The following is a 26,457-nucleotide window of genomic DNA, read 5'->3' on the forward strand; positions in this document are numbered from 1 at the left end:
TTCTCAAGTTAGCATTTATAGATGTATTAAATGAGATTATATCATGTCTAGAAATTACAAAATTTTAGTTTAAGATTTTATAATCAAAACTTCATAATCCGGAAATGGTTGAATTTAGCTACATAATGTAGCTAAATTACAAGTATAAAAGTATTACAATTATTGCTTAAAATTGAAGGAAGAATTGAAATATGAAATAATATAGAAAGGGTTGGCATTAAAAAAAAAAGATGTGCCACAACTTTATGGTCGACCCTGTATACTTAAATTTACTACTGGCTAATAAGACATTTAAAAACCCTATAACTTTTATATTTAACATTTTGCGGTACCTTGTATATTTCACCTAATAATCGACCGTTCCCATACATATCAGCGACCCTGTATAAAATGACAGCGGTCTTCATTTCAAGGCTATCCCTGACGCCATGTTTTTCGATTATATTGTAATTTATAAGAGTTGAGAATCAAGAACTCTTTTCCATATGTATCCAGATTACACGACATTATATTTTTTTAAGAAATTCTATTATAGTTTATATTAAAAATAAATCAAAGCCTTTAATAATTCAAGACAATAATTAATAACGAGTAAGAATATATTTCGATTATCGTAGACTTTAAAATCGTCCTTTTTAAGCAGTCTAACTCCTCTTACACTATTATCATTTGAGACGTCCCACATTTTTGAACCAACTAAACAGCATATAGATATCTTGAAAAGTGTTATATTTTTGTCGTACTAAAAAAATGAATAAGGGTAATTTTGAATCAGTTGTTAAATCACTTAAATGTGTTCTCCAAAATCTTTCCACAAGGAGTGAGATTACTTTTTTCGACAGTTAACTTTTTAAGTTAACAATATTTGACAATTGACACACTGTCACGTCCGTATTATAAAGGAATATTACTGCGGTCTTTCCATATAAATAATGAGAGAATTTATGCTCAGACATTTGAAGCATAGAAAAAAAGGTATGTCCTTGTCTAGGAAAAGGGTGTAATACCGTATGGCCCGACAGCTTATTCGTGGCGTCATCAACTGGAGGCCTAAACTTTGATTGCAATTGATACACTTTATACGTATCTAATGGATATAAACTTTAATTGCACCGAATTTTTAATAAATAATAATTAAACATAAAATTTAAAAAACATCAGATTGATATCCCATCTCACATTATCCATCGTCATTGTATTTACTTATGCTGTAAGTGTGTCTAAGTTTCTTTTATTTCCATTTCCAAGTCTATCATTTTTTTTACAACAGTAGTTTTTCAGACGTGTATTTCTAGTAGAATTTATGACAATTTTTACAGTAACTTAGCATTATAAATAGTACATTGCGGAAATTTTAATAATGGTGTTATTACTTTTAATGTAATCCAAAGATATTTTTGATAAAAATATTTTTTTATTGTCAATTTTGAGAAACTCCTCATGGCTTTGCAAAACTTTGTTAAAAATTATATATTCAAATAAAACTATATTAGTTATTTCATCTTTCTGAAACCCAAGACTGCCTTTAGTAAGGTTTTTTATCAGTGAATTTTGTTCAATATCAGTGTTGTCTGAAAATGTTAAATTATTCTTACATGTATCGCATTTAATTTCCTTTAAGATCATATAACAGCAATATCCTCCTAAATAAGCAATAACAGGCCTTTCTTCCTTCACACTTTCGATATCTTGTTCAGAAATAGCAATGTAGATGTTAAATCAATCTGATTCGATGGTACTTGTATCGCGTGGTATTTCTTTAGACAAGGTATTGTCATCATAAAATTATAAAAAGTATCGATTTTTATAGAACCAAAACAAGTAGATTTTAGGGCATTAATGACTGAATCCTAAGTTTCTTTTCGCCTTCATATAAATGTCGAACACAAATATTGTACTGACTCCCAGCTAACTGTCTATATTTTCCAAACCTACTTTCAAGAGGACCAGTTTGCAAGTTCTCTAGTAAAACATACCTCATATTTTACTCATTAAAACAATATTTTATTACTTTAAGCTCAACCTGTAACTCAACTCAAGTTAATAACTTTAACATTGAACACAGATAAAAGTTAGGAATTTATTATTTTCATCGCATTTTAAAGAATTTAGTAAATAACAAGCATGACTAATAATTTGATCAGTATTACTATTACTATTAGCTTTGTAAAACTAAGCCAAGTAATAAACTATCAATTTCATTTATAATAAATCTTTCAAATGGTATTTTTAGTTCATTTACCTGGACTGTAGTATTTTGGCCATATAAACAGGTTTCTAATTTCAGATCTAAATGTCCTATAAAATATTAATTTATTAAATTTGATTGATAAAAAGTGAGAGAAAAACATTTATTGACTGGTATGATTTTTTCCGTATCCTATTAAAACTATTTTTATATACTAAAATATTTTTAAAAACTCAGATAAAGACATTTTAAAACTTCGAAATATATCTACTGAGTGAAAAAAGATCCACAATTTGAACTTTTATCGGGTAATTATCAACGCTGCTAAATAGAGTTACGCCTCCAGTTGGTGACGTCACGAGATTTTTACACAGCTGGATGGCCTTGTTATTACGGTGGTTACGGCAATACGCATGCCCATTCAGACAAGAATTCATGCAATATCTGCAGTATATTCTTTTATAAGTAGATATGGTGACACCTGATTTTAAAAGTGAAAATAAAAAGATCGCCACTACATTTTAATGCCCTTCTTCAGAAAGTTAAAATCGATGTTTGTCATACCAATTAAAATACAACTTAAAATTCTGTACGCACCGTGTCAATATTTTTATTAGTATAATATTTCATATAACAAAACCATATTGATTTAAATTTGACATGATGAAATAAAACAAAAACATTAAAATAACGGTTAATAATGGTAACGTAAAAAGTTAACTGTTTCATGTTTAACACCTTTCACTTAAATTTTTAACTAAAATGGAAATAAATTACAGTAGCATTCGTGGTGATCGAAAACGTCTTAAAAGGTAAAAAAAGAGAAAAATCAGGCCAAAACTTACAGTTAAGGTATGAATGAATACGGGGTGGGCCAAAAAGATCTTTAAAAGTGCGAATATTTTTTATTACGTGTATGAGTATGAGCGTATGAGTTATTGAAAAAAGTGTATGCCTTTTTTAGCATGATTAGTAACAAAAAAAAAAAGATTTTACATATACAGGGTGGTCCGAACTGTATTTCGGAAACTTCGGCAGCATATTCTGCAGATAAAAATATGTTAAAAAGTTCGTATAAATGTATGTCCTAAAATGCTTAGTTTTGGAGATACAGAGTGTAGAAATTTCATTTTTATTTAGATTTTTTCCAAATAATTTCTGAAGTAACGTCAATATTTGGATGAAAATTGGTACCTGGGAGTTTTTTTGACATGAGAAATTTGATTTTGATGTCAATATCACTCCTACTTGTCGGGGACGCCACCTACATGCGTTTTAACTGTTTTGAAGGGTAATAACTTTTCGTCCGTACCTGTATAAAACTACTGAGTGAAAAAATATACATTCCCATGATTTTCTACGTAAAAAATGTCTCTTGGTAAAAATCTCTACGAGTAACAGTTCTCAAGATATTTAGAATGGAAATAGTCAATACAGTCATGTCATTAGTCATGACAAAAAATAAACATGTTGAGTAGATAGTTATTTAACTGAAATGATAAATTTGGGAACTTTTTGTTTTTTTTTTAAATTAATCATAAATTTTTCTTCGAAAAAATGATAAAACAGTTTCTGTTGATCTTTTGGCAGAGACACATTTTAAATTTATGATTTCAATCTAATAACTCTTTGGTCAACATGTCTCATTTATGTCAATAATGACAGATATTGATAATTTTGATTCAAAATATCTCGAGAACCATTACTTGTAGCGATTTTTATCAAGAGACCTTTTTTACGTAAAAAAACGTCTTAAATATACATTTTTTTACTCAGTAGTTTTATACAGGTACGGACGAAAAGTTATTACTCTTTAAGCCAGTAAAAAAAATATGTAGGTGGCGCCCTCTCCAAGTAGGGGTCATATTGACATCAAAATCAAATTTCTCATGTCAAAAAAAACTACCAGACACCAATTTTTATACATATATTGACGTTAATTCAGAAACTATTTGGAAAAAATCGAAATAAAAATTAAACTTCTACACCCTGTATCTCTGAAACTAAGCATTTTACTTATTTTTATCTGCAGAATATGATGCTGGAGTTTCCCGGATACAGTTCGGACCACTCTGTATATCGTTGGCTTACAATTACACAGTATGGTATGTAATACCGGGTCCAGACCTGCAACCTAAACAAAAATAGGACAAACTTGCGACAAAAAATGGGGAATTCTGACAAACTTAAGACAAATTGTCCACACCGCAAGGACACAAGTACAACAAAGTCAAAAGTTTAGTTGTTGCGAATGAATTTTATTAACCATGTGTGATTTCAATGGCAGCACACGCCAGCCAAACTGCGCCGACAACTTGCCGTAAAATATACCAACAAAACATAGACACTTTGATCTTTACCTACTCGAGACGGGACATTGAAAATTCTCTGAATTTTGAAACAAGACAAAAATGTAGCAGAAATGTATTGGATTTGTCGCAATTTTGTCATAAAACATGACTGTTTCTGTCTTGTCTTTGTTTTGTCTGCTTGGTCTGGACCCGGCATTACATTCATCCCCGTAATTCAAAGCCAACGATATGTCATGGCGACAAATCACCAAAACCTTCTACACATAAACAAAAAGTAGCGTTAGAGGACAAAATATAGGAAAAAATCAAAGATAAAAATTATCAGTAGTTGCGAACTTTCTGGCACACCCCGTATAATCAATAGTTTCTTTTTTTTGTAATATATATGTATGACGGGCCTGACCCACAAGAATATCACAGTTAAAACGCCATACAACCGGCGGCACGACCTGTATATCCTTGAAGACATACAGGTTTCTAAATTTGTTCGAAACTCTACTTGGATTGAAAACTATACCGATTAAAATAGGAAAAATAAAAGGAATTCTACTACACTGACGGCCTGTTTCGGACAACTTAATCATATTTTGTAGATTACAGCATATTATACAGGGTGCTACAAATTCGAGGTACGAGCATTGGTATCTCGGTAACCGTAATAGATACGAAGGTTTGGGGTAAAAATTGAATTGGGGTAAAATTGCTCCTTGGGATGTTCACCAAGATGCCATCAAAAAAGTTTTAAAAATTTCAAGGATTTCTGAGTTTTTTGGAAAAAAACGGATTTTTTTGAAAATCAATTTTATTCTTTCCTGTCGTTACTTTTTAGAAAATTAAAAAACTAATTACACATTCCCATAGCCACTTTATTAGGGCTATCTGATAGTATTTTTAGATTTTCAAATTAGCTGATAATTTGTGAGATACAGAGGCCAACTTAAATTGTTTAAATACGGACCTGCGTTTTTTATATCAAGTTTTGAAAGAACTCGGTCTCCTGAATAAAATGATATGCCACACTTGATACCTTTCTTTTCTTTTGTTTTTGGTATCTTAACAATAACAAAACTATTTAATTATTATTTGAAATAATTTCAAGTCCGACTCTGGTTTTTTAAATTATTTAATCTGATTATATTCATCGCAATAATATTGATCAGCGCTAATTAAAACTGAATAAGGAAAATCGAGAAAAATTGAAAGATATATCCAGGTCAGCAAATTTTAGATATTATTTTTAACTTTTCTTATTATGAATTTGAAATCTCAGTGTACGATCTAATAATATGCATAATATTAAACGTAGTTATTATAAATAAATCAACTTCGACAAACTAGTTTCTAATGCTCTACATGTTCGAAAGGGTTACAACCCTCCCTAATGCACAAATTTATTTTTCGTTCAATCTTATTTATAGCTCTTTGAACATATCTTCTTCTTATCGACGACAGAAACCTCGCTGGCCATTATACTGTTCTACTATTTCCAATCTATCTTATGAGGAAATTATTTGATTGTTTATATTATATTATATTTATTTTATATCATTTTTAATTATTTTATTGCAGTTGATTTTCCGTATTCAATGTTTTACCCCACGTCATTGTTAAGTAAGAAAGTATTGTAACGATGAATAGATTAAATATAAAAAAAACAGAGCCGGACTCGAAATTAGTTTAAATAAATTGTGTTCAAATGTACGAAACAAAAAAAAATTAAGTGTGGCATATCATTGTCCTCAGGATTAGAGTTATTTCAAAACTTCAAATAAAAAATGCAGGTCCGTATTTAAAAAAATTAAGTTGGCCTCTGTATCTCACAAATTATCAGCTAAATTGAAAATCTAAAAATACTATCACACAGCCCTAATAAAGTGGCTATGAGAATGTGTAATTAGTTTTTTGATTTTCTAAAAAGTAACGACAGGAAAAAATAAAATTGATTTTCAAAAAAATCCGTTTTTTCCAAAAAAAACTCAGCAATCCTTGAAATTTTTAAAACTTTTTTGATGGCATCTTGGTGAACATCCCAAAACGCAACTTTACCCCAATTTAACCATCTTCGTATCTATTACGGTTACCGAGATACCAATGCTCGTACCTCGAATTTGTAGCCAACCTGTATACTGTACGGTTGAATAAAAACGATGTCATAGCGGGTATTGAAATAACATTTCAATCTGTTCAAGTTCCGAACGTTTTCTTTTTATAAATATCAAAAAAGGAAAAGTTCATCGCTTCGATGAAAAAAATTGTCCTTCACTCAAGACAAGATTCATGTAAAAAATTCTACATTCTATGGATCAGACCATTTTGTTTACGATGATTACCTAGACATATTTTGTTTATATTTTTCGAGTCAGTCATATACAATCTCCCTTGTACACTGTTATTTTACTTATAAAGTCAGTACAACCATACTATCCTAAAATATTTATTCTTAAAACTGTTACGTGTCCAAAACTATAAATTTAAACACAACCAAAATGAGTAAAGGTAAACTGGTAATTTCGGAGCGCAACTGAAATTTTATAAACGATATGGACCGATCTCAGACACTCCTAAAACGGATATTAAATGAATAAAGATGACGTAACGTTGAACCTTAGCTCTTATAAACTTCGTGGATAAGCAAATTCGCTTAATTTTTGTTGAAGACACATCACCGACATTCGACTATCTGATTATCTTTGTCTTTGCCACTGATTGAGCAATCGTCTGTCTTTGTTTTGTGTATATGTCCAAAGAATATACCTAGCTAGAAAAAGAATGGACTCTACCATACTGAAAAATGGTCCTACAGAAGTGGCGCCATCTATTGAGTAGGGCTTGTTTTAAATGGACCGAAGCGCGAGCTTTTTAAATGAGCGTATTTATTGAATTTTACTCTAAAATAATTACATTTGATTATTAAATCTTATTTTTACACAAATTCAACGATACTTGTTATTAGTGATGTGTAAAAAAATAAGATTTAACAGTATAGTTTATACAATTATTAAATAAAATTAAAGCCAAACATGTATGTGTAATCGTTTATTATAATAAAACGAGACTAACGTAATACGCCCAAAGTTTTGTAAATGGAGTAAATATAAATAGGTCCTTAAATGATGTCAAAAATAAAACACTTACATTATATTTTTAGGGCCACAAACAAAAGGAATTGTCTAATTAAAACACATATAACAAATTATAGCTGATAATAGTTTGTAAAACGGTTTGATAATCATTTGATAATATTATGAATGGCGCTATGACGACAATATTTTTTGAGAATTTGACAATAGTATGACAATAGCCGTTGGAAACTATGGAAACTACAAAAAAATTCTGTTTTAACGCCATCTGGCAATAACTAGTAGCAACTTCTTGACCTAAAAATTAATTGTACTCCCACCTAGCGCCTGAGGCTGGAACTATTTTATTTGAAATTTCCGTGGAAACGGTGGAACCGCTTTTGCTATTTCACTACTTTCCCGCCCCTGTATATGTCATTTTTATGTCATAAAATAGAAAATGTAAATATATAAATTTGAGAAAATAATATTGTTATTCGGGATATCAATTATTTATTGGATAATATTTACTAGTATATTAATCTTGTCCTAGAAAGAAATAAATAGAAAAATGCTTGTGAAAGTCCCGTAAACAAAGTCGTGTGTAATATACATATGGCATAGCTTTATCCACGAAGTTTATAAGATCTAAGCGTTGAACGATCATTGTACGGACTATATTTTTATTTTCTGAATGTACAAGGTATTTAAGAAATACCAAACAAATTTCTTTTTTCAAAGAACTTTTTTCTTCAGGAACATGGATTGTATATAATTAACTCTAAGCCTATACAAAAGTATACAATGTAGAAGTTGCACAGTACTCAGGCTTCCAGCTACACGTGGAAGTGCACTCCCGAGTTTCTCCATCCGTGAGTATTTTTGTGCAGGCGTTACCTACCCTTTCGGTGGGTATCTTAGCGACAAGAAGAAAATATAAAAAAGTAGACGATAAAAATTATTATTTTTTAAAAAATTTTATTTTATTAAAAACAATTTAGGGAGTTTTAGTCAAATTTTAATATGTACCGGGTGTCGCTTATAAGTAGAGATACAAAGATGCGGTTTCCACATTACTATGCTACTTTTTTATGAAACTAAAGATGCTACACACAGATTTTGTCCCTTTTTAGTTCCTGATATACAGGGCGAATTCGAAATTATTGCATTTTTCGACTCTCCTCGTATCTCGCTTATTTTATAACTTATCGAAAAGGTGGAAACAGAATCTCGCAGAGTTCATTCAAATGAAGAAAACAATTACAGGGTGTATATTATTTTTTTAATTTTATTTGACTTGTTATGAGTTTTCTAATAAACTAATACTCTATACTTATTTCGATAAACAAGATAAAAAATACATTATTTAACTGTATAACATAGACGGCCGGTTTAAATTAGAGACAATCGAATAATTTATTTCATGTCAAATTTTGGTTATTGGCTATTCCACGCTAGTTTTTATGTGTGAAATTATTAAGTAAATTAAATAAATAATAATACTCTTTTAGGCTAGGTTGATTAATGTTAAAAAATTAAATATTGAATTTACTTGCCTTAATAATTATGAAAATAAGTATAGAGTATGTTATATTGTCAGTAAGCCCATAAAATGTAAACAAAATAAAATAATAACCCTGTATATTCTCACATGATAATAACAGTTGATAACTTCTAATTTGTCTGCATCTTTTGTCCTATTGTTATTTCGAATTTTAATTTTTTTTTCGAGATTAAGTAGACGTATTCTAATTTTTTTAATGTTTATTGAACTTATAGACTGATATACAGGGTGTCCCAGGCTGAGAGTGCATTACAAGTTTCTACAGAACTACAATATCTAGATTGGATATTTTTTGAAAATTATTGTTTCGCAACGAGATCTATTGATTAAAAATATTTTCAACATGACGGCACTTCCGGAAATTCCGGAAGTTAACAGCAACTTTCTTATCTTAAATGGGCACCCCACAATTTATTTTAGGTTTAGGAACATGTATAATCAAAAAGTAACGAATTAAAAACCCTTTTCACTAGTGAAATAAAACGTAGATTTCCACTTGAAAAAAATTATTTATGATAATTTTTTAATCGCTCAATTATGTGACCGCTATGGCCAATATTATATGACATTCGAACAATTAAATTTTTGAAATAGATAGCCTCATGTCTTCTCTTTATGTCACAGCGACTGTGGTAATCACTAATTTGACGTTTAGGCTATACAAATTTTTTTGACAAGGCAGTTTTTTTGTCCAAAAATTTAAAAAAAATTTTTTCTCAAAAACGGTTGATGTTTTGTTATGATGTTATAGTGTTTAATATCAAGTATGTAACAAAAAATGGGACTACCCATTTAAAATAAGGAAGTTGTTGTCAACTTCCGGTATTTCCGGAAGTGCCGCCATATTTGAAATGTGCAAAAAATCTCCCATCTAGATATTGTAGTTCTCTAGAAACTTCTAATGCACGCTCAGCCTGGAACGCTCTGTATAAACGGCGTTTGTATTCTTCTCAATTGTTTTTAGTATTTTATGTGTAATAATATAATAATTAGTAGATAGTTTGTTTAGTCAATTTTATTCTATTCGTTTAATACTCTAATAACGGTTAAAATAAATAGATAAAATATATACTCAAAAAAATAAAATAACAAATAAGAAATTCTTTGTAATAAAAAATCCTCAATCTATATTTTTCTCTCATCGTAAGTAATTATTATCGTAAAATTTTTAAAAAAGTTCAACGCTTATTTACAAAAGTCCGAAATTTTACGCCATAATAGTGCAATATTCACGGATGGTTGGTTGATTAAATTAAAAACTAAATATTAACATCCAGGACGTCCAAACTGAGGTGCAAACCTTAATTAATAGATCATTATTGAATATTATGTCAGTTGAAAAAAAAAACAAGTTTATCAGAGGCATCAGTCAGATTAGGTTTTTTTTACCTAAATCGTATAAACTAACACAGTTACAGTACGACAATTGGTAAGTACTAAAATTGATTTATATCTTCTTCAAATATCCCGCCCCCCTCCTAGATCTAGGGAAATTTTCCTAGACCCGGCAACTACGCCTAAGCCTAGATAATCATACTAGGTCCTTTTAATGTTTTGTCAGTCTGGCTTTCTTTAAACGTTTTTTTTAGAAGAAATCCATAGTACTGACAAAGTACAATTTCTATAATTATTGTATAAAGTATTGTTTTAGTTTTGTATGTTTGCTGTTAGTTTTATATGTTTTTCTATTGTTAAGTGAAGTTTTGTATGTTTTTTATATTCTTTTTTTTAAGCTTTGTCAACAAAATTGTAAAATTTTTTTTATGACAATAAAGCAATTTCTTTCTTTCTTTCTTTCGAAACCGATTAATATAGCCACGATCCGTTTGCGCCATTGTGATTTTTTCAAAAAAAGAACCCAAGACTGCAGTATCAAAATTTGAATATTTCTCACGGTTTCCTAGATACCCTATAGAAACAACCAAAATGGTCCACACTGTACACTGAAAAAGGTCTAATTTTTTCCGTATCGCTTTTGTATGGTTAGATAATTCTGATTTAGAGTTGTACAATTTTATTAAATGTCGGTTTAACTGGGTATAACTAGTGTACATTTATAAACATATTTTTTTCTCGATTATAACAATTAATCAAGTAACAAATAAAATTCAAATAAAATAGTAAAGCACAAGGGGGGGAGTAGCATATGATTCGAATTCCCGCCACCAAAGCGCTAGAATCGCAGGAATTGGCGGGAAATTCAAAATCAACAATCAATACCTTGTTTATTTTTAAGAGTAGTTCAAACGATTTAGATTAGAAAAGTACGGTCGATTGAAATTCACCGACAGTTTCGACGTCTCAACGTTTAATTTGTTATATAGAATTATTAGTTCAATCTACAGCTAAAAAAGTTTGTCCTAAGCAAAAATAACCCTCGCGATCATTTTTTTTTATTTTGTCTCGTACTCGCAAAAACAAAACACACTTTTTCCTCAAGCATCTCTTTCTTTCGCGTTCAAACTCTTTATTCTGTCCAACTAGTGTACTCACTTATTCCGAACTATGTACATTGTCTCTGTTTTATATTTTCTTCTCGTGACTCTGAAACAACCATCCGTCGTCTATCGTACCCTCCTGATGGCTTTCTTTATTATCCTTTTGGGCATACCCTCTTGCACGGGTGGGGCACTAAAACAATACTCAGTATAAACGTCTACGGTAAACACATATTATGGAGCGATTCAAAATTATTAAAATATTTGCAAGTAAGAATTGTTCCAATGGATGCTAAAATATGTTCACCGATCGTTCAACCACAGATTAAGTATACTATATGTATACAGATAAAAATCTTATCCCTAATTCGTGGTACGAAAATTGTTTTTTATGACGATGTGCAAACGAGTAAAATTTCCTGTGCGTAAAAATAAACTCGCGTCAATAACAATAAACAACGTAATAGAGAGATATCGCTAAACCGAATAGCGTGCATGGACGTTAATAGGGTCAGGTGTTATTTCCTTTACGTGAGGTGGTATTAACTCTCTTCATTTATAGTTATCGGATCGGAAAGAATTCTGTTCGCGTCGCATCCGCTATTTAAACTTAACCTAAGTTTGAATTTAAAACTTTGAAATTGTTTTGTTTACTAGGTATTTTAAAACTAAAGGGCTAAAGTGCTTATTTCCAGTGCTTTATTGTTCAACGTCTGTCAGTGGGTTTAGGGCAAAAAGCAACAAATTCTCTTAGAAGGGCTAAGTCGTCATCTGCTGTAAACCTAAGCCTCTTTATAGGTTCTTTAATATTGGAAGAGGTGGAATCCATATTTTGGGGCATATTTATTTAATTAAAACTTATCCCTTAATTAATACTTAAATATCAAATTACCTAATAAAACTAAAGTAATAATTGAAAACAATTCAAACATAACCTAAAATAAAAGATCTCGTCGGCCGGCCCCGGTTGTCAAATACCGGCACATGCCCATTTAAGCAATTTTTAAACGTTATTTAGAAATAGCGCTTGGTGTAATTGATCCGCAAATTACGTCAGGCGGTAACGTTATTAGCGGGCGTTGCGTTAAAAATTGACTCGCGCATATCGTAACCATGATAAGGTACGCGTAAATACTGCATGACGCTATTCGGTTTTCCGATATCTCTGTGCTGGTCAGGCGCTGTGCACAATTTTAGAGGCCATAAGTGGTAAACTAGTAACCTAACCAGTGCCCGATTTCGAAAATTGGAACCACAAGAAACAATAAAGAAAAAACAAAGTTTATAATCTGTATAATCTGGTTCAACGCTACGTCATATTTCTCGTAGATACTCCCTCTACTACTTGACAACCACATGAAAGAGATTTATTAACGTCACCTTATCTGATAGTAGACGTGGGAATTCTAGTTCCTTGGAAGGAACTAGTTCCTTAGTTCTAGTTCCTACAGAGGAATAGTTCCTTGAACTAGGTCTTTAGTTCACAATAGTTCCCGACTAATATTGACATCCCCGTTGCTTGCTAAAGGGTTTTGTTGTCAGTCAGAACTATTCACCGTATGATCTGTATAATTTTTATAATGTACGAAATCTAACGAGACGTATGTTAAAAACATATAGGTAAGTTTTATTGCATTTTTCTAAACAATATGAAATGACACCCTAAACGGCATATACACATAATGATGACGTAACGTTGAACGGCCGTTGTAGAGGGTACAATTAATAGTTTACTTACGAGAACGTTGGTACGTTACTGCTCCCAGTAAAGTTGAATACTGGCTTCGCGGTAGCGTCGAAAGATGGCGCAGGACCGGAGAAGTTAAAACTTGCCGGCGCGGCCGGCGCAGTCTAGAACATAATAAATAAAGGTTAAGGTAACGCACTTGACATACTAAGGAAACAAGGGAAGGATACATCGATTTAGTTTCTAAGATAAAAAAATTCGTATAAATGTATTGTATTGTGTGTATTTGGATGATAATTGGTGTCTGGGAGTTTTTTGACATGAGAAATTTGATTTTGATGTCAGTATGACTCCTACTTGTAGAGGGCGCCACCTACATAATTTTTAACTGGATAGAAGAGTAATAACTTTTCGTCTGTACCTGTATAAAACTGATGAGTAAAAAATATACATTTACAACATTTTTTACGTAAAAAAGGTCTCTTGGTAAAAATCCCCACGAATAATGGTTCTCGAAATACCTGGAATCGAAATTATCAATACCTTTCATCAATGGCATAAATTAAACATGTTGACTAATTAGTTTTTTTATTATTAATAAGGCTTCGACATTCAAGGTCATTTCGCCTATTATAGAGACATTACTTCAACAGTAAGTGTAAAATAATAACAAAAACATATTATATTTGCATTTTGCAATTTGCCACTAATTAGTTATTAGACTGAAATCATAAATTTGAAATGTTTTTGTGCCAAAAGTTAAACAGTAACTGTTTTATCATTTTTTCCCAGAAAAATGGATTATTAATTTTAAAAAATCAGAAGAGAATGGTTGCACATAGCAATTTTTACAAAGAGAGATTTTTTACATAAAAAGTCACGAAAATGTATATTTTTTCACTCTGTAGTTTTATACAGGTACCGACAAAAAGTTATTACACTTCAAAGCGGTTAAGGAGTCATATTGACATCAAAATCAAATTTCTCATGTCAAAAAACTCCCAGATACCAATTTTCATCTAAACATCAACATTAGTTCAGAAATTAATTGAAAAAAAAACTAAATAAAAATGAAACTTCTACACCCTCGAAACTAAGACATACATTTATACAAACTTTTTTTACTTATTTTTATCTGCAGAATATGCTGCCGAAGTTTCCGGAATACAATTCAGACCACCCTGTATATTACTTACCGACGTATTGGATCCAAACGAGAACCCCGTCTGTCCCTCCTTGGGCCCGTTCTGGTCAGCGGCGCCGAAACTAAACACCGCCTTCTGGCTGGCTCCCTGTCCGCTCGCACCAAAATTAAACAGTCCGTTGGGAGCGGAGCTTTGGGGGGCGGTCGCAGCAGCCGACCCGAACGCGCTAACTTGGTTCTGATTGGCAGAACCGAACAACGTCGAAGCGCTAGCGGAAGAGGAGTCAGCTGCTGCGGTCGGCTTCGCGCCGAAACCGCCGAAGGATGCCGACTGGGCGGCGCCGCTGCCGAAGCTGGGCGTGGCAAAGGCGAATGATTTCTGAGTCTTGTCGTCGGAGGCGGAGCCGAATTTGAAGGAGGGCGTGGTTTTGGGAAGCGGCGCCGTCGATCCGAAAGAGGGTGGCGCGCTGGATTGTTGGGATGCTTGTGGTGCCGTTGCCGCCGGTAGGGTTGACGGGGTTCCGAAAGAGAAAGGTTTGGTTTCCGTGGAGGTTTTAGCGCCAAATGGCTGAGTGGGGGCGCTGAAGTTCAATCCGTTCGTTGATTTCGGAGGTTCCGAGCTAAAAAATACATAATTAATACACTGAAGAAAGCTGGGACAATGGTAAATATTGTTTGTTCAGCCATCGTTCACGTCATACATTGTCAAACTCTCTCTTTCACTTGACAATCAGATGAAAGAGATTGGTGACATTACAATAATTATTGCACATTGTTTTTAGTAATTGTCATTGACATTTGATTTGGGGTTATAATTTTATTGCCGGACGCTTTGAATAAAAATATTAAGGAAGGAGTATAATGGTATCCACGTATTAATGCATGGTGGACGGAAAAAGGACTCTAGGGTGGGGATCCATGACATTTCTGTTTGACGATTCACTTGACACATTTGAATTTGATTTGAAATTTTGCTGATTTGACTGACGTCTTTACTGAGCTTATTTTATGTTATTTATTATTTATTCTAAAACTAGCAATTAGTACTAGTAGTTGTTTAGAGAGTCGTTTAGAGAAAATCTAGGAGATTTTGTGGCAGAACTTAAATTAAGAGTAACACTATTGCGATTTATCGAAAAAGATTGTAAACTAGTTGGTTGTGTAGCGTGCGGTAGATCTCGGTCAAAAATCGAGGGAAATAATGGAATAACTTTTTGCTAGTAAGTGACTATATAATATACATACGTGTAGTAAACCGATCATTTATGAAATTCACTTAAAATTAACTAATTATATATTTTTTCTTGCATTTTCCCTTTTATTTACTACTTGTCAAAGATTAGATGACAAAGAATTTAGATACGTCAATTTGACTTACCTGCTTCAGCAGTGTATCGGATGTTTGTGTTAATAAATAATTATTATAACTTACTTAACTGTATTTTTATTAGAATTGTATATTTTTAAACAATTTTAATAACTACCAACATCTATGCACAACGTAAAATAAAACAAGAAATTATGGAGTACCCCATGTCTACCCTACATCATATTTTTACACGTTTTGAATAAAATTAGAAAGGCACTGATAAATCGAAATTTATATCGGCGTTTTAAGTTGGAATTTGAGTCCCGTCGCGGTCGATCCAAGATTTTTGTCAGATCATGTCAAAATTAAAGTTTGATTGGGCTGTCGGACAATTTTTAATGTCGACTTTTTCGTTTTTAAACTGAAATTCATTTTTTTATTACTAAAATGCGTTGCCGATTTAGCGAGAATGAATAAGTTCTCATCGTAAAGTTTATGACTTATTTGACAGGAGAAAAGAGACACTGGTAACAGTGGTAACACTCTTGCCCGTCGATGCCGTATAAGTAATTACAATACAAACGTAAGTAATCTTATGTAAACAGAAATTAGCTAGGTTTTTAATAATATATACAGAGTGTTGCTGATGCTTTGAAAATAGGCATTTCTTATATAATTTAAGAGGTTCGTGTATATTTAATTATTTTTTAGGTATCTTGAACTTCTAGAGTATCAAACTGTATTTTATTGCATAGAATCAGAAGAAGAAATTTTTAAGTTTATTTTTAAAATAGGTACGACTTACCAGGAAAAAACTGGTATATGTATATAAAAGTGGACAACGCTGTGCCAGTCAAGCTTAATCACGTGACTAAAAGTTTATTTGATATGAACTATAGTTGTGGTAGATCACTACATATATTATAGTAAACGCCACGAATGTTTGGGAGTGATTCATCGGTCGCTACCATGTGAACTAATCTGTTCAAGGTCGCATAAAACTTAATTCCGTGGCCGTGGTGTTTCAAGTCATATAATTATCAATATATAATCTGTTGTAATTTGTTGTTTTAACTGTCAAAGTCTTGTCAAAATATATATTTGGTTATAAATATAAACTGGAATGCCCCATTGGTCGCACTGCAAGCACACCAATGGACTGACGCACAAAGACGAATCAATCACAGAAACGCGATATAGTATCGTCTTTGTCAATCACGCTAACATTTTAGAATAAGTAGGAGGAGCGCAGGCATATAATTAGACCGGGCCTTTAAAAACCTACGTCTGCGGTAAAAATTTACGTTTTTAATGTAAAAATGATAGCGCGCGTGTCGATTCTAACTTCATCGAGCGATGAATCACTCCCAAACGTTCGTGGCGTTTACTATAGTCTGTCCAACGACAAAATTCTTGACAGTGATAGATGTGTCTGTCATTTTAATTTCAAAGTAGTTTATTTTATTTTAGAAAGAAATAAGTTGGTACAGTTGGAACGCATAATTAATATATTTAAATTTTGAGTGACAAATGATTATTTCAAAACAGGGGCGGATACAGGAATTCATTTTAGGGGGGCCCCAATAAAAAATAATGTAGAATATGCTTTTTAAGGTGCCATTTTTAACCCAAAAGCCTAATATTTAACACAATTTATAGATTTTAGGAGGGGGGCCGCGTCCCTTGGGCCCCCCTCTGTATCCGCCACTGCTTCAAAATATTGTGGAAAAAAACTGTAAAAAACTGAAAAAATCTAATCTTGGTTAATTAACTTTAATCTTATTTTTTTCTGCAGTACTAAAATGTATTATTTACTTATCGTGTGATGTTTTTGGTACCATATACGAGATGGTATACAACTTTATTTGTTGCTAATACAACTCTCCGGCAAAGTGTGTCTCTGGCGGTCTCTGTGCACCGAATATTAACTGTAAACTATGGTCTGGGTCAACACTTAATATTCCCTCGAGTTTTCCTCCACTTAATTTTAAAAAACACGAAACACAAGTAACAACACAGTCCAAAATGCAAAATATTTATCATTTCTATTTGACATAATTTGACACAAAATTATAACCTATAATTTGGCGAGAGTTTGACAACTCTCAAAAATCTTAAGTCGAGTTCATACGCACAGGCGTCCGTTTGTCGTTCATCGTTGCGTCAAACCAATAATATTGAAATATAATCTGTCGTTTTTGAAATAAACCAATAAAACTGGTTAAAAACAACAAGAGACGACACATGACGTATTTATTTATAAACCCATCCATAGTTAAGTTAAAAAATATTAGAAACTTTTTTTTAGTTAAATAAATGGATTGGTATGGAAGTCATCTGCTTTTTTTCTGTCATCGACTGTCGAAATCTTACCTGAGAAAAAAACAGAGTATATATATATTATATTCTTATACACAAATGTTAAAAAACGGAACTCGGTCAATTAATAAATTTCAGAACGTACTTAACATTTTCTAAACAGTAACGTTGAACGATGGCTGAACAGAGGTACAGGCTGAACACTATCATGCTCATTCTCTCCACCTCTGTATCTCAGTTTTATACATATCTATAGTAGTAACTGTACCTTGAAGTAGCAAATTTGAATAAGTCTTCCTTTTTAGACCCGTTCGTTGCCGACGATCCGAAAGTCGGCGCCGGTCGGCTGGCTTCGGCACTGCCGGCGGCCGGTTTCGCCGAGCCGAAGCTGAAGGCGAAACCGCCCGACGGCGTGCTCGTCGTGGGAGGTTTCTGCTCGGCGGGCTTGCTGAAAGATGGCGCTGCTTTCATTAGATCGCCGTTGGACGAGGATGTTGCCGCCGCGCTGCCGAACGAAAACGTCGGAACGACGGCTTGATCTTCGTTGGCCCGTTTCGTCTTCTTGCTGGGCGAGTCGTCGAAGGTCGTGACGTCGGAGCTGGGTTTGGGTATCGACGGAACGCTTGTCGAAAGCGCAGGCGCTGAAAATAAAGTCCCGTATGCAGTGATGCCACTTCTACAAATTTTTCGATAGATCTACCGATCTGGTAGTACTAAGGCTCAGAACCCGGAAATTTTTTTGAGACATCAAAGAACCGGAACTGGAAATTATTATTTCCCGGTACTTTCGGGACTCGGTAATAATAATTAAAAACATATTTTTTGTTACGTGGGAAAGACTTTTGATACTTTCTAGCGGTCGAAATCAAACTCTTCTAAATAACTATTGATGCTATCCTTTACTGTTCTTACTTCTGAAATTATTTTGAAGTTTCTATAATGTTTATTAGCAATTACTGAAGTTTAAATATGTTATTTTATTATTTAGTATAATATTGCTGAATGTATTAGTTATATTTTTTGTGTTATGTTCTTATAGGCATTTGCATCTTTAACTGAAAAAGTTAAGTTTTTTTTTCTAATTTAGTTAAGTTGGTTTCGAGGTTCGCTGATGTTGTTTGATGTAATTTTTAAGCTACCTATGTGTTTTCTTTTGTTTTCACTTGTGTTCATTATTTGTATTCATGTTTACTTTCTCATGACTTCATAATTTGATATTATTTTCATTTGAAACTCAATTCTTTATCGGTTTTACTTTTGAGAACCATCCCTTGCTTGCTAATTGACGAACTCCACAATCATTGAACGAAAATATTTTAGTACAGTTCTGGAAACTCTAATTAATACTACCAATTAGGATTCAGATCTATATGGCCATCGCAGAACCGGGCCTCGGTAACAATAATTAAAAAATTATTTTTTTGTTACGTGAGAAAGTCCTTTGATACTTTCTAGCGGTCGAAATCAAGCTCTTCTAAATAAGTAATGATGCTATTTCTTATTGTTCTTGCTTCTTTTCTCTTTTGAAGTTCCTATAATATTTATTATGTTATGTTTTAATAGATATTAGCATTTTTAATTCAATATTTTAGGGTTTTTGCCTCAAATTCAGTTAAGTTTTTGTTGTTTGACGTGAACTTTTAAGTTACCTATACTTTTTTCTTTACTTGTGTTCATGTTAATTTTTTCACGACTGATTACTTAATAATTTGATATTATTTTCATTAAAAATCTGAATTTTTTATCCATTTTTCTTTGGAAAACTCTCTCTTGCTTTCTGATTGATGAACTGCACCACCATTGAACAAAAATAAGTCAGTACCGAAAGTACCGAAAAAAACGGAAAATCCCGGTTCCTAAGAGGCGCGGTACCGAAATTCCTGGATCCGAAAAACAGCTCCGGTTCTGGAAACCCTAGGCAGTACATCTAACGAGAAAAAAAACTATTTTCTACCGCTTTTCATGCTTCAGAATATTTTAGTTTTATAAATATTAAAACAGAATTTTGTAGTAAAAATATTCTGTACAAAAATAGTATTTACGATTCTTTTTGTGTGTGCCCATATTTTTTAGAGCTCACGAGCCGCCACTGCATAATATTAAGAACGATTTTTTTCTTACCTTTGGGCAATCCAAAACTGAAGCCAGCGGGCGCTGTTGCCGCCTTTTCCGGCAATCTCTCGCCGGGTTTTAGTAGGGGATTCGTCGGTTTAACCTCTAGCTCTTCTTTTTTCCTAATTCCATCCTCCGCTTTTTTCGGCGCAGTTGTGCCTAAAACAGCAGCAGTACTGCCGCTAGCGTACGCTGGTGGTGGTTTCGAGGCGTCATTTTTCTGGGAATCACCGGCCGTAGCGATGGTAACGGAAGAAGTAGGCAAGACCGTCGCAGACTGCGTGGGTTTAGTGGCATCTTTTGGTGGCACACCGAACGTGAAAGTCGGCGTTGTTTGTTCGGTAGTTTGCTTTCCGTCGACTTTACTTTCGCCGAATACCAGGGATGCGTTCGTTTTAGGCGCCTCCTAGAATTAAATTGCTTTACCGGCTTGTACGCTCATCGCTAATGGAGATAATGATATAGTCTATAAAATGAATAACTTTGAATTTTGACCGTTATTTTTTACGAACATGGCAAATATAAAATCCCTCAAAAAAGTTACTGATATTCTTTAAATTGAGTGCCTGAATGAATCAGATAGGTAACTCTTTTTACTTTCGTGAAATAGAAAAGGAAAATAATAAAACAAGTGACAGTTCTTCCTTTTCTTGCAAAAATCAACACAAAATAATAATTGTCAAAAGTAAAATGTCATCAGCTTTTGACATTTCTAAATATCAGACCAATGCCGTCTCTAATAGAACAGCCTCGGAGCGAGATTTATGACGTCACGCTAGTTAGATACTACGGATTAATAAATATGTTGTAGAATACATGGAAAACATAATGGTCGCGTTCATCAGGACGTAGCGCTACCGCAGCGATCACTAATTTTCTGCTGAACGCGCCGATTAGTTGTGAGCGCTCTGGGATCAGTCGCCATTTTTTCCATCAGATTTAAAATACGCTACGCTACCGATGCATGATGGATTAAACGTCACATACGCCAAATGTCACAAAATGTTTTGGAAAACGAAAACAAAGCATTTTGTTTATTGTTCTCGGTTGACTAATCCCCTCGATTTGTGCCAAAAATGGGTGAAAACAATTTAATATGCATTACTTATGATTTTGATCTAAAAAGCACGTTCAGCAGGACAACCAATCGATGATACATCGCTCACTGATCAACTTGTCCTGATGAACGCGACCAATTATTCTTCGTATTTTTGGTTTGTATTTTAAAAATGATATAGTTTACATGAAATATACATAACATACACTTAATAAATACTATATATACACCTATTTATAGCAATAAATACTTTGGCAAATAAACTATGAACCATACAAATGCAGCAAATGTTTTACAATATACATATAATGAATAGGTACATAAGATAATAGGTAAAATGTAAAATATATCATAAATTTTGGGGTTTGAAAATCGATCTAGTTTAACAAAAAACATTCAATATCTACTAATAGTGATGTATTATTATTTGCATTCACAAAATTTATATGTATATTTTACAAGTATCTATGTTCGAAAAATTATATTTGCAAATAATACAATATCATAAAAAAAGACGTCAGCGATGGCTATGAAATAAAGATGGCTGTCATTTTATATGTAAAATTATTCTAAAATTTTTGATTTTTTTGGGATTTAGGTTCGGGAAAAACGCTGATTAAGTTTTCATTTGGTTTTTCATTATTTTTTTTGGTTTAAAAAGAACATTTCGGCTAACATTATAGCCTTCATCAGTGTTGTGTCATATGAAAAAAATAGTGTCGAATATAATCCAAAAAATTACATATAAAATATTCACAACCTAACCTAATAACACATAATGTTTACTGCAATTAATAAATTAATATAAACTTGTCAAAAGATATATTTTGTAAAATTATTATTCTTAACACTAAAACTATCTACATTGACTATGGAGTACGATATCAGCCATAAACAATGTAACCAAAAATACGAGGAATAATTATGTTTTCCATGTATTCTACAACATATTTATTAATCCGTAGTATCTAACTAGCGTGACGTCATAAATCTCGCTCTCAGACTGTTCTATTAGAGACGGCATTGCGTCAGCATGGCCGCAAGTTGCTAACCTAATAAAATTAAACTAAAAAAGCCCGCGGGAACTGTCAAATTCAAAGTTATTCGTTTCACAGACTATATATCGCTCATTACTAATGGAAATTCATTATTGATAATAATGAAAATATGCTAAAACACCAGATTGTACCTGTAATCCAGGAGGTATGCCGAAGGTAAAACTGCTGGCCGTATTTTTGTCGATTCCAAAGCTGAAGGAAGGTATTTTCGATGCGCCGCCGCTGGTAGTTGTGGACGCGGCCAGACTGGAGGTACTCGATCTCGGGTTTTCGCAACACTGGCACTTGGTGGCGCTCAACGGATTCTTAACCATACAGATCTGCAAAAAAGCGTTAAAGAAATGTTTTTTTTTATTTTAAACAGAATATGTTATTTTATATATAAAAAAGGTGCGGTATTTGTGTTTTTTTTCATTTAGTTGGAAAATACCACAATCTTTATAATGACACATTTGTATCTCAATTAAGGCGTTTTTGTTAACAATGCAGAATAGTAACAATAGATACTTAATATGAAAAAGAAAAAAAGAACAAGGTCATATTCTATTTTCATATTCATATTATAGTAACACAATATTTTTTTGTTAAGTTTGTTTGACTTTTCTCTTGACAGCGCATGCCAAATTAGAATTTTTCGAGTTTGAAATACTTGAGCTCTGTTGAGCTTTATGCAAGGTGTACAAATCTGGAAAGACGTTATGCCAAGACTTGCATTACAGTAAAATTAACAAAAGACAACGAGAATAACACTGTATTCTGCTCTTACATGCAATTTCTGTTCAAACCCAGTTAGTGTATGTAAAAGTAAATGAAATAAAGCACCAAGTACAAAATAAGTAAATTTAAAAAATAAAATTAGATATAAATAGCATATATTCCTTACCTCACATTCCCATTCATTATCTTTTTTCTTAAATTCAGCACCAAACGTAGTCTCGCCTAACTGTTGTACCGCTAGTACACTCTTTGTACCCGATTTTAAGCTATTACAAGCTGCACATACAGAAAGCTGTAATAAAACAAATTTTGAACCGTTTTTTTCTTCGTTAGGCAAATTTTTATATCTGTAAACCTAACTTCTGACAAGTAAGTACCGTTTGGATTAACGCAGAAGTGTTTACAAAAAATAACTATTTTATTTTGAAGATTTTCTTGCAGTGGTGAAATACCCATATAGGATTTTTTGGAGAAAACAAATTTTAGTTTTATTATCCTTGAAAATACGAAAAAAAATAATATTATTTAGTAATAATGCATACTTTTAAAAACTATTGCAACTTTATACAAAATTAACTTTATTTTTGACGACAAATAAACTAAGAAAAAGTAAAATTGCTGTTTCCATTTAAATTACTTATTATTTAAATTTTGCCCACGTTGGGCGCCAAAAATATGGGCTAAATAAAAAAAAATCAAAATTTTCTAAAGTAGAAAGTAGCCGAAAAATAGAAAAACCTGTATGTAAGTATGTAGTAGGGTAGCGACCATTATGGCACCGTATACGTTTTTTTTAAACGTTACAACACTAACAAATATCTTACCTCCTCTTTGTTTCTTATCATGCACGTGGAGCATTCCCACGTACTGGGAGGCGGGGCAAACTTGGATCCAAACGACGGTCCCGTAGCACCGTTATCCGCGACAGAGCTGGTGATCGATTTTGGTTGAGCCACGTTGTTTCCCGGTTTGGTATCTTTGCAAGCGACGCAGATAGTCACGTTGTCTTGGTTACGTATCATACAGCTGGGGCATTCCCAAGTGTTCGATGCGGGTTTGAATTTGTCGCCGAAACTATTACTCGGCGGAGGTGCGACAGATGATTTGCTGCCAAAAGAAAAGTTGATCGTCGGCTGTGCAGTGGACAACGGGAAGAAAGATGGCGAATCTGGAAAAAAATATAACTTAATTTAACCCTTAACTGCTGACGTGGAGTCCAAGATATTACGTCGCCATTTTGGCACACGAATACTCTCGCCATAATTGTTTCTGAGCATTACATGAATGGGGCATAGTGACCAATTAACCAATAGTGAGCAACAAATTGAACAAAAAACCCAAAGAAACGATCATGGAGCAGTCGAAGACTAAAATAAAAGCTAGACATATATGCATCAAAATCGAGAAAATAAAGTTATCGTATGTACGTCTGATTTGTATAAAAATAATTTGCCTCATATACAGGGTGGTCCGAACTGTATTCCGGAAACTTCGGCAGCATATTCTGCAGATCAAAACAAGTAAAAAAGTTCGTATAAATGTATGTCTTAAAATGCTTAGTTTCTGAGATACAGGGTGTAGAAGTTTCATTTTTATTTCGATTTTTTCCAAATAATTTCTGAAGTAATGTCAATATTTGAATGAAAGTTGGTGTCTGAGAGTTTTTTGACATGAGAAATTTGATTTTGATGTCAATATGACTCCTATTTGTAGGGGTTTGTAGTTTTCACAACCTACATGTAGTTTATGCGTTTTGAAGAGTAATAGCTTTTTGTCCGTACCTGTATAAAACTACTAAGTGGAAAAATATACATTTCTGTGTTTTTTTACGTAAAAAATGTCTCTTGGTAAAAATCGCTATGGGCAACCGTTCTCAAGATATTTAGAATGGGAACAGTTAATACATGTCATTATTGACAAGATATAAACGTGTTGTGTAGATAGTTATTTGACTAAATATGATAAATTTGGGAACTTTCTATTTTTTTAAATTAATCATAAATTTTTCTTTGAAAAAATGATGATTAAACAGTTTCTGTTGAACTTTTTTTACCAAAACATTGAAAATTTATGATTTCAGTCTAATAACTATTTAGTCAACATGTTTAATTTATGACAATGACAACAAGTATTGATATTTCTATATATTAGTCGGTTTAGAACGTTTTTCTACGTTGTCCGATACCCAATTTCCAGCCTGTTCTATTCGTACAATCCTCTGTTGACAGGTTTCTTTCACTCATCGCTTTGTGTACGCTTTTTTGCCATTCCAGTTTTGGTCTTCCCTGTTATCTTCTGCCCTTTGGTTGCCAATTGATTATTTTCTTGGGCCATCTAATGTCCTTCATTCGCTCTACATGTCCGTACCAGATCAGCTGCTTTTTCTCTATATCCTGTGTTATCGTACCTTCTATACCCATTTGTTGTTTTATGGTATTATTTCTTATTCGTTGTTGTCTTGAAATTCACATTGATCTTCGAATGACATCCATTTCTACGGCCTCTATCCTCTTCTTGTATCTCTCAGTTATTCTCCATGTTTCTGCTCCATACAGGAGGTTGCTCTTTATCATGGTTTCATATATATTGAATTTTCATCGCTTTGTTATTGATTTGCTCCATAAGATTCCATTTAGACATCCGATTATTTTTTTCGCGTTTATAATCCTTTTCTCTATTTCTCTGCCGTCAGTTCCAGTGTTATCAAATGTAATTCCCAGGTATTCATACTCTTGACACTGCTTAATTTCGTGACCGTTGTCCAAGTTCAAGTTTCCTTCTTGTGCGCCCTATACATAGATATTTTATTTTGGCTATGTTAACTGTCAAGCCCCATTCTCCGTATTCTTCAATAAGTTTTCTTAGCATATATTGCATATCGTCTTTGTCATTGGCAACTATTATTTGATCGTCTGCGAATTGAAGTGTGAACAAACATTCATTGTCAATCTCTATGCCCATACCACGGACCTTTCTTTTCCAATTTTTTAAAGCGACTGCAACGTATATTTTAAAGAGAGTAGGGGAGATGCAACAACCTTGACGCAAGCCTTTGTCGGTTATAAATGTTTCTGTAAGCTCTTTTCCTACCTTTATTTTTGATTTTGCGTCCTTATATAGTTCCTTAAGAGCTGTTATATAAGTATGGTTGATCGTAGATTGTTCTAGTACCCTCCATAGTCTTGATATTGGGATAGTGTCGTACGCTTTCCGTAAGTCAACAAATTTTATATGTGTGTCCAAGTTTCTTGCCGATCTTTTTTCTATAACTTGTTTTAAACAGAACACGTTATCTGTACACGACCTTCCTGCTCTAAAACCATTCTGTTCTTCCTCCTCCTTTTCTCTATAATCTTCTTCTTCTTCTGAAGTATTGATATTTTCGATTCCAAATCTGTCGAGAACCATAACTCGTAGCAATTTTTACAAAGAGACTTTTTTTACGTAAAAAACGTCGTAAATGTATATTTTTTACTCGGTAGTTTTATACAGG

At 32.9% G+C, this 26,457-nt stretch overlaps 1 protein-coding gene across 3 annotated transcripts in view; it reads right to left on the bottom strand.

The window, feature by feature from the left end:
* Positions 1-690: 690 nt before the first annotated feature.
* Positions 691-26,457, bottom strand: part of LOC115889989 (nuclear pore complex protein Nup153) — a 29,389-nt gene continuing 3,622 nt past the window's right edge. For 2 of the 3 annotated variants that reach the window (XM_030910097.1, XM_030910098.1), the window contains exons 4-11: positions 23,789-24,132; positions 23,131-23,256; positions 22,379-22,567; positions 20,142-20,538; positions 18,289-18,661; positions 14,445-15,012; positions 13,300-13,412; positions 10,959-11,754 (exon numbers count right to left, since the gene is read on the bottom strand). In XM_030910097.1, the coding sequence (XP_030765957.1) occupies positions 11,688-11,754; positions 13,300-13,412; positions 14,445-15,012; positions 18,289-18,661; positions 20,142-20,538; positions 22,379-22,567; positions 23,131-23,256; positions 23,789-24,132 (2,177 nt within the window). In that variant the 3' untranslated portion in view covers positions 10,959-11,687. Of the gene's footprint in view, positions 743-10,958; positions 11,755-13,299; positions 13,413-14,444; positions 15,013-18,288; positions 18,662-20,141; positions 20,539-22,378; positions 22,568-23,130; positions 23,257-23,788; positions 24,133-26,457 lie in introns of those variants that run through there. The other variant, XR_004051543.1, reaches the window with a different exon arrangement.

This window comes from Sitophilus oryzae, unplaced genomic scaffold (genome assembly GCF_002938485.1).
Source record: "Sitophilus oryzae breed Bouriz unplaced genomic scaffold, Soryzae_2.0 scaffold_857_pilon_pilon, whole genome shotgun sequence".
Lineage (NCBI taxonomy): Eukaryota > Metazoa > Arthropoda > Insecta > Coleoptera > Curculionidae > Sitophilus > Sitophilus oryzae.